At 36.6% G+C, this 8974-nt stretch overlaps 1 protein-coding gene across 1 annotated transcript; it reads left to right on the plus strand.

Moving 5' to 3' along the window:
* The first annotated feature begins 1012 nt into the window (after positions 1-1012).
* ntmt2 (N-terminal Xaa-Pro-Lys N-methyltransferase) lies at positions 1013-7971 on the plus strand. The gene is made up of 4 exons (XM_017455577.3): positions 1013-1531; positions 3873-4045; positions 5497-5749; positions 7432-7971. The coding sequence occupies exons 1-4, from the start codon at positions 1378-1380 to the stop codon at positions 7686-7688; spliced, it is 837 nt and encodes a 278-aa protein (XP_017311066.1). The 5' UTR covers positions 1013-1377; the 3' UTR covers positions 7689-7971.
* The last annotated feature ends 1003 nt before the right edge of the window (positions 7972-8974 follow it).

Genomic DNA, 8974 nt, shown 5'->3' on the forward strand with positions numbered 1-8974 from the left:
ATATATATATATATATATATATATATATATATATATATATATATATATATATATATATATATTATTGTCTATGATGTTGCATAAGTAGCAGTAATTCAGAAATTGTTTCCTTTCCACAGGCACATGGTTTACCGACCATCTTGAGCAGCTCAGCAGTTGGTAGGTTCACGAACGAGCTGTTCCAAGACCAGAGCTGCTCTCAATAAAACAAGAACATCAACAACAAAAAAGCATCAGTCTATTGATGTGACTATGAACATTTTAAAAACATGAAAAATTTATATACACTATATGGCCAAAAGTATGTGGACACCTGACCATCACACCCATATGTTGTGTCTTTGTATGCTGTAGCGTTACAATTGTACTGGAACTAAGAGGCCCAAACCTGTTCCATGACAATTCCCCTGTGCCCAAAGTGAGTTCTATGAAGTCATGGTTGGATAGAGCCCATAAAAGATCATTTATTCATTCACATTAATACATGAACTAAGTTCCAGTCATGGTTCAAGGTTTCCCAGCTGATATTACATCTTCTTTAAGCCTAAAATTATTGGTGAGCTTAATTCTGGTTTCTCTATAACAGACCCAACAAATGCGATGCCTGTAATTTGTCACAGTTACTACATACTACATAGGCATCTCATTTCCCAGGGGTATTCCTGTTCCAGATCTTTCTTTTGTTGCACCAAGTTATTCAAATGGTATTTAGGCAGAAATCTTAATCACCAAATGGTGGTATGCATGTGAACAAGAGGAGAAAAGCAGCAGGACAAAATGATAAATAATTATGCTACAGTGTCTGTGTAGTCCTAAGCTTGCAATGGTGTTTGTAATGCTCTAATCATTTCACTGAAAGTGTGTAGATGTGTAAAATGGCTTACTAAATCAGAACTTTAAAATGCTGATCCATAGATGAAGTATTGCACTGTGTTCATAGTCTCTCTGTAACAGCAAGTTATTGACATCTGACACTTTGTATACAAACAAGACAAGAAGGACGTGCTAAAAATGGCCACTACACAAATTGGCTAAGCTGAAAGCTCAGGTCTCCTCTGAACTTATGGCTGTCATGTGTGACTTTGACAGCCAGTTTTGTCTTTCGTTTTGGCCTGTTACTTCAACCCCAGACCTGAAGCATGTGACCTGTTAATCTGCAGCACTTTTCAGCACCCTCGGGAGAAAAAGGACTCCCATCTGATCAGATACGTCCAGGCTACATTCAAGAGACACAAATAGCAACAGCAAGGCATCTTCCAAAGCTTACATTCTGGAAGAAAACAGAGAGAACGAGAGCGAGTGAGTGAGAGAGTGGTGGTTTTTAACTCGCAGATTCTATTCACAAACTGTTCCCAGCACTCTGATTTGACGTCTGTCATGGACTTCAGGAGGACGCATCAAGCTTTCCGGGAACGGTGGGAGAAGACGGATGACAAAATGTGCAAAAACAGCATGTCCTTTCACCTGCACAGTACGCTCAGGCAAGAGTTTTTCGCCAGCTACCTTTACTTACTGGAGCAGATACCTTTGGGTAGGTGGCAAGTGTCTTAGATTAACCTTATAGTAATAAAAATTGTTATCTCTAACAATGTCTCCAAATGTCAAAATAAAGGTTGATGGTGACCAAAACCTTTCATGCAAATTTAAAATTGAAAATCTTTTTGAAAGCTGTTGGTCATCTTAATCTTTACTAACTGGGAACAACAAATGTACATGTAAAGTGATATACATAAAGTGAGCACACCTCCCTAGGGTAAAAGGTAAAATATTAGTAGTAACTCAAGCTCTTTTCTCTGCAGGGTCTCACCCCATGTTACTATTTCTGTTCTCCACAACACTTTCCTCACATTTCAGTATCACATTGCATTCATAGTGTCAATTGTGTGACCTGCTTCTCAAATATCTCCTTGACCACTTGATCCGCTCATGTAGTTTTTGACGGGAAAGTTCTCAGTTCTTGGTAGATAGTATTTGGTAATACTTCTTCGATACTTACAATCAACCCATTCAGTTTCTTCCTGTCATGTGTCAACCATGAACAAGTGGTATAAAGTGTTCAATTTCTCTGCACCACAGCACAGGTGAGAAGGTGTTGATTCATTTTCTAGAACAGTGTGGCCCTGACAATAGTTCCTGGTGCAATGGTTATATTAATTTGGCCATTTTAATACATTATCATTTCCATAGTAGTGACTTAGACAGAAACTTGTATGGCAGATGCTTCGCATAAACGTGTTAAAATTTTGAGCAGTGATAGCTCAGTGGTTAAGATGTTGGGTTACTGATTGGAAGGTTATAAGTTCAAACCCCAGCACTGACAAGCTGTTGCTGTTTGGCCCTTGAGCAAGGTGCTCAACTGCTCAGATGTATAAATGAGATTAATATTAGTCTCTCTGGATGAGGGCATCTGACAAATGCCATAATAAAAATTTAAACAGTGTTTTCTGTGACAAGACATTTAGTACACATTTTTGGAAGGAGTCTCCACTTTCTATCAGTCAGATGTAAAGCTATAGATTAAAATTTTCCAACACAGGGACGTCTGACGGACAGAGGGCTTTTGCAGGCCTCTCAGTAACATGACACATTGCATTTTTTATGTGTTATTAAGTTCAAAAAAGAGAGAAAAGAGAGGCAGATTGTTGGCAAATCAGTGTAGTATAAAAGGAATAAAAACTTTGGGACATGCTGTTATAGGAAAATAACTTCAGGGTGGTAACAGCATCACACTAACCCATCATTGATTATATTTCTATAACAGCACACACTGTTGTGTTTTATTCCTTACTAATACTTGTTCAGGTTTTCATCAGTTTAATACAAGCTTGTTAAGAAAGAACTCCAGAATGATAAGAATACATTGTGTTGAAGGAAATGGTTGTGTGGTTATAAGTGACTGTAGTCCAAGTCATTCCACTGAGGCTAATTACATTTACATTTACATTTATTCATTTAGCAGACGCTTTTATTCAAAGCGACTTACAAATGAGGAAATACAAGCAAAGCGATATATCAAGCGGAGAGCAATACAAGTAGTGCTACCTTACAAGATTTATAATTGAGTTCTAAACAAGCAAAGTGCGCAGAGTAGAGGTGTAAGTGCCAGAGTAATATGAAAAAAAAAAAAGTCTTTATTTTTTGGGGAGTTGACAGGTTAGGGGTTAGTTAAGTGCTCATGGAAGAGCTGGGTCTTTAGCTGTTTTTTTGAAGATAGTGACAGATTCTTGGTCCGGATTGAGGTTGGAAGTTCATTCCACCACTGAGGAACAGTTAGTGTGAATGTTCTTGAAAGGGACCTTGAGCTGGCTGGGAGGTCCGGGAGTAGTGCATTGCAGTAGTCCAGTTTTGAGATGACAAGAGCCTGGACTAGTAGCTGTGTAGCTTGTTTGGTGAGATAGGGTCTGATTTTCTTGATGTTGTACAGAATAAACCTACAGGCTCATGCAGTTGTTGAAATGTGGTCTGTGAAGGTCAAGCTGTCATCAAAGGTTAACCCAAGGTTCCTGGATGTTCTGGTTGGGTTGAGTGTGGTTGAGCTGAGCTGTACAGTGAGGTTATGGTTTATTGAGGGGCAGGCTGGGATGACTAGAAGCTCAGTTTTTGCCAATTAAAAATACTTTTGCACTGTCTGCTTAGAATGCACATTTCTCCACATGGCCCTTTGATCCTTTGCAGTATACTGTACATACAGATACCTCATATCTTTTAAACACCATCATTGAACTAAAGGTTTGTTTTATGTATTACAGCTTGATGTCTGTCCATAGACTGTGGAGATTAGCTCCTTGTTATATTACTCCTTGTTATAATGTGCTCAGAGGGACTTGATATTATTGTGGCCTGATTTTATGTTTGCATTTGTCCGTCTTCAGTGAAACTATATGCCGTGACCTGTGAGTTCATCATGGGAGAGAAGCAGTTCTACTACAGGGCCCAGAATTTTTACAGAGATGTACCAGCATCAGAGGAGGGTATGATGGGAGGTTTTGTGGAGATCTCAGAAGTGGACCTGGAGGGCTCCAGACAGTTCCTTAAGAATTTTGTGGTATGACATTATGGCAATACCTTGAGTGTATATATATATATATATATATATATATATATATATATATATATATATATATATATATATATATATATATATATATATATATATATATATATATATATACACACACAGCAAGTGTGTCTCCATGTAAGTACAGTACATATGTACATTTGATATAAAAAGTTTGCACACCCCTATAAAAATGGCAGGATTTTGTGACATAAAAATGAAACTAAGGTTTAGGAATTAAAACTTATATTAACCTGGCTGCGTAAGTGCACACACCCTTTTATAATGGGGCATGTGACTGTGCTCAGAATGAACCATCTCATTCAAACTCATGTTCAGTAGTAATTATCGTACGCCTGCCATCAATGAAGTGATCCTGATTAATCCCAAATAAAGATCAGCTGCTTTGGTAGGATTTTCTTGACATCTTAATTTCATCCAACTGCTGAAGCCATGGTCCATAAAGAGCTTGCAAAGCATGTACATGACCTCATTGTCGAAAGGTTTTGATCAGCAGATGGGTACAACATTTTTTTTTACAAAACATTGGTAACAAAGAACAGGATGTCCTGCCAAACAAAACAAGACACAAAAACTTATCAGAGAGGCTTCCAAGAGACCAACAGCAACATTATAGGCCATCCACTTAAAGAAAACCATTTGTATGCCTGCTCATTCATCCAACTATCCAATCAGCCAATCATGTGGTAACTGGTCAGTTGAAGACCTGAAAAAGACGAGGTGATGTTTGTCCAATCTTCACAGGTTCAGTGAGCCTGGGCCTCAGATTACAATTCTTGGCTGACAGGGGAGTGGAACTCTGTTTTGCACTCTGATGCTTTTCTGCTCACCATGGTTGTAAAGAGTGTTTTTTTTTTTTTTTTTTTTTTCATATCAACAAAATGTTTTTCTGCCAGTAAAACCGTTCACTGGATGTTTTTTTCCACCAAATTCTATTATGGACTGTTTATGTGTCAAAAACCCAGAAGATTAGCAGTTTCTGAAATACTCAAAGCAGCCCATCTGGAACAACAACAAAAAAAAATGACCTGGTCACTGAGACTATGGTCACATTTTTCTCCATTCTGATTTCTGAATGTCTGTGAACATTCACTGACCTGAATCTGCATGATTTTATGCATTGCACTGCTGCAACATGATTGGTTGACAGGATACAGGTGTTCCTATTAAAGTGTCCAGTGAGTATATGCATCAAAGTCAATACATATTTAATTTATTGCTTTTAACAGCCAAATCAGGATGATTTTATAGCAGAATTTTATGTAAGTTAATTAATGAACGCCAATCTACAGTACAGATACATTAAATCAATTTCTAGCATGTTAATGGGAAATGGCATACAGATTATGCTAACACTAGGCAGCATGTCTATGGAAACTATTAGAGTTGTACCTATTTATTTTATGTAATCATGTTAGGGACCAGGGAAGGCCGATACCAAGCGAGCCCTTGATTGCGGCTGTGGGATTGGCCGGGTGTCGAAAGGGGTTCTGTTTCCTGTATTTGAAACCATGGAGATGTTGGACATGATGGAGGAGTTCATTCTTCATGCCCATGAGTGTTACTTGGGTGACTACGCTGACCGTGTGGAGACCTATTACCTGGACAACCTGCAGGATTTCACCCCTCCACTCGATAGATATGATGTCATCTGGATGCAGTGGGTAGCTTGTGAGTGAGTGTATGTCTAATTACCCTGTGAAATTGTATGTGGCGCTGCATGGCTCAATTATGAATGCAGGTTTGGTGTCAGTGATTTATAAATCCTGAATTATAAACAGCTTAAAACAGCTTTAACATGAATTACATTTGCAGTGTATGAAGAAGAAAATTTTTTAGATGCAGCCAAAAAACATTTCGTGTCTTTGCATTAATGTATCTTCATTTTTTATCACAAGTAAAAAAAAGTTATGTAACACACACACACACACACACATTATATATATATATATATATATATATATATATATATATATATATATATATACACACACACACACACACACACACACACACACACACACACACACACACACACACATATATATATATATATATATATATATATATATATATATATATATATATATATATATATATATATATGATCATAAATTGACATGAGCAAATGAATGAATGAATTCTGAATGATCTGTTGTAACTCTACCAGCTTCCTTGGCTGTCTTTGTCCAAAACAGTGATGAAAACAAGTTACTTTTTAATAGTGTATGTATTTATCATAGGTATATGTTGTTGGTTTACATTACTCCATTAAGACACAATGGGCTTAATTTATTAATCTTTCAGTCAATTTGTGAGTAAATGTTTGCATAAGCCAAACCAAACAAAAAATTTTTAGCCAGATTTACAAATTAGCAAAGATGCTAATTTTCTTCTTAGGATTTTGCAGAGTTTTTTTTTGTGATCGTTGTGTCCAAAAACATTTGATTTTGCTGTGGCTTTTTCAAAATTTGTGATGCAACTTGCAGAGTTTTTTTTTGTGGTTTTGTGCGGAAAACTACTTGAATTGGCGATTTTTGCAATTGTTTTGCCTTTCGCAGTGATGTTTGTTGGTAAATGGGACTTTTTAGCTGTACTCATGTTGGATGCACATGACTTGAAGAAAGCTTTGGTTGAATGTGCGTTGTAATGTTGGTAATAACAAAAAATCGCAGGCTCCTCAGAATATTGCGGAGTTTGCTTGATTTTGCATTAAATTCTGCAATCGCAAAATCGCAAAAGCCTGTCCTCTTACTCACATGTTTGCGCGTTCCTTACTCACATCTATGCCAGTTAAAATATGTAATAGAATATAATATTAATACTAATAAGCAAGCGTTAAATCTTCCATCAGCTGAGGCATTTGTTTATGGATTACGGCTCTGCGCAAACATTTATACGCCATTTATAATGCTTTAAACATAACACAAATAAGCAGTTTAAACTCCACACTATTTTCCAGATGTAAAACTGGAGTAATCTGTACAAATGATATAATTTGAAGTCGATCATGTTGAGGTTTACATTACACCCAGGAGCATTACACTTAGGATATGAACGTTTTTCCAAATTTACAGGATTTTTATGAAGACCAAATTTCTTGTGAAAGCTCTCATACGAACGATTTATGAATAAGTCTGTTTGTATCCAGCTTGATAAATGAGGCCCAGAGTTGGTCACTGGTGCCTGTCATAACATGACACTCACATATGATCAACGCAATTTTCTTGCGGAATTCCACACTCTGTTAAGTTGATAAAATAATCTGTGATTATTAGATTTTCTAATTATGTAAATTGGAATGTAAGGCCAAATATGTAAAGCTCTTCATTTACATTATGTACTATGGCCAGGTCACCTGACAGATAGAGATCTGCTGGAATTCTTGAGGCGAGCAAAGGAGAGCCTTAGGCCCAATGGGGTCATCATTATAAAGGATAACATGGCACGGCAGGGCTGTAGACTGGACCCTGTTGACAGCAGTCTCATCCGCCATCTGGACATCATGAAGAGCATTATCCAAAAGGCTGGCCTCACCATCCTGGACATGCAGAAGCAGGAGGGCTTCCCTGACATCATTGTGCCCGTGTGGATGATTGCCATGCAGTGAGCTGGCACTATGTCAGTATTTCACGGAAAGCACTGTAAACATGACAGGTAGGGCTTTATAAATGAAGAATTCATAGTACAATAACCACACAAACCAATATCACAGTTTTCAGAAAATGGGATAGATAGATAGATAGATAGATTTTTTATTGTCGTTGTTTTAAAAACAACGTTGAGCAGCTCTTAAGGATTGGTAATAAACACATAATAGCAAAACATAAATAACAATAAAGATACCCACAGTGAGGTGATATGTACACAGTAGTGCAAAACGAAGGTAATGTAAAGTAAAGTGTTGGGGGGTGGGGGTGGGGGTGGGGGGGCTATTGCATGGTTTACTCCACCTCAGTCTTAGGTAGGGGAGGGAGGGGAGGAGGATTTACACATTTGATTGCCTGTGGGAAGAAACAGATTTTTTATTATCTGCTTGGACTTTCACTGTGAATGCATTATTTTGTGTTGGTTAGGAAAATCGGCATGTTTTTAAATGGCTTATATTTTGTAGAAATAACATCTACAAATAACATTTGTGTCCCATTGTTAAACCTATAATGTGATTGATTGTAGAGCTATACCTTTATGTCATCACACCCATACTTTCTAACATCTGATCATCTGAAGACCTACAATTATTGAATTCCTTTTTTTATTACATGCCATTATAATGAAATTATTTAAATTAAATTCAGCTTAACTGATAAGATGTCCATTTCACTACAAAATGTTTAACATTCCTTTGTGAGTAACTTGTGAAGATGTCATTAATTATTGAAGGCTGTCTTGGCCTTTTTTTGGTTCTGTTTATGATGCAATATTTCCAAGCACTTGTCACAGTAAATAACACTTTATCTATCATTTAAAATTTGCTCCATTCAACAGAAATGTTTAAATCCCAAAACAATGGCAGCCTCGTACTGTAAGTTCTTAAAATATTCCGAATTTTGTCACTGAAATCTGCAGAATGTGTCCGTGGTCATGTAAGCTTTGTGATCATGAATTAACAGCTCATACTGGAATATTTGTCCATTATAAAAATGTAAAACCTAACTAAAACGAACTTGATCTGTGCTTACAATTGTTTGGTTTAATTTGTTGTTGATTATAAATTACTAAATCAAAATAAGGACGTAGTAAATCAAAATAATGACAGCAATAAAAAAAAAAATCACAATTCCGTATGTTTGAGATATAGATGGGTGTAAATTATAATTATTAATTTATATAAGTTAATTATAATTTTGTATAATTTTGACATTAGAAATATTTACTACTACTACCACTACTACT

Source organism: Ictalurus punctatus, chromosome 25 (assembly GCF_001660625.3).
Source record: "Ictalurus punctatus breed USDA103 chromosome 25, Coco_2.0, whole genome shotgun sequence".
Taxonomy (NCBI): Eukaryota; Metazoa; Chordata; class Actinopteri; order Siluriformes; family Ictaluridae; genus Ictalurus; species Ictalurus punctatus.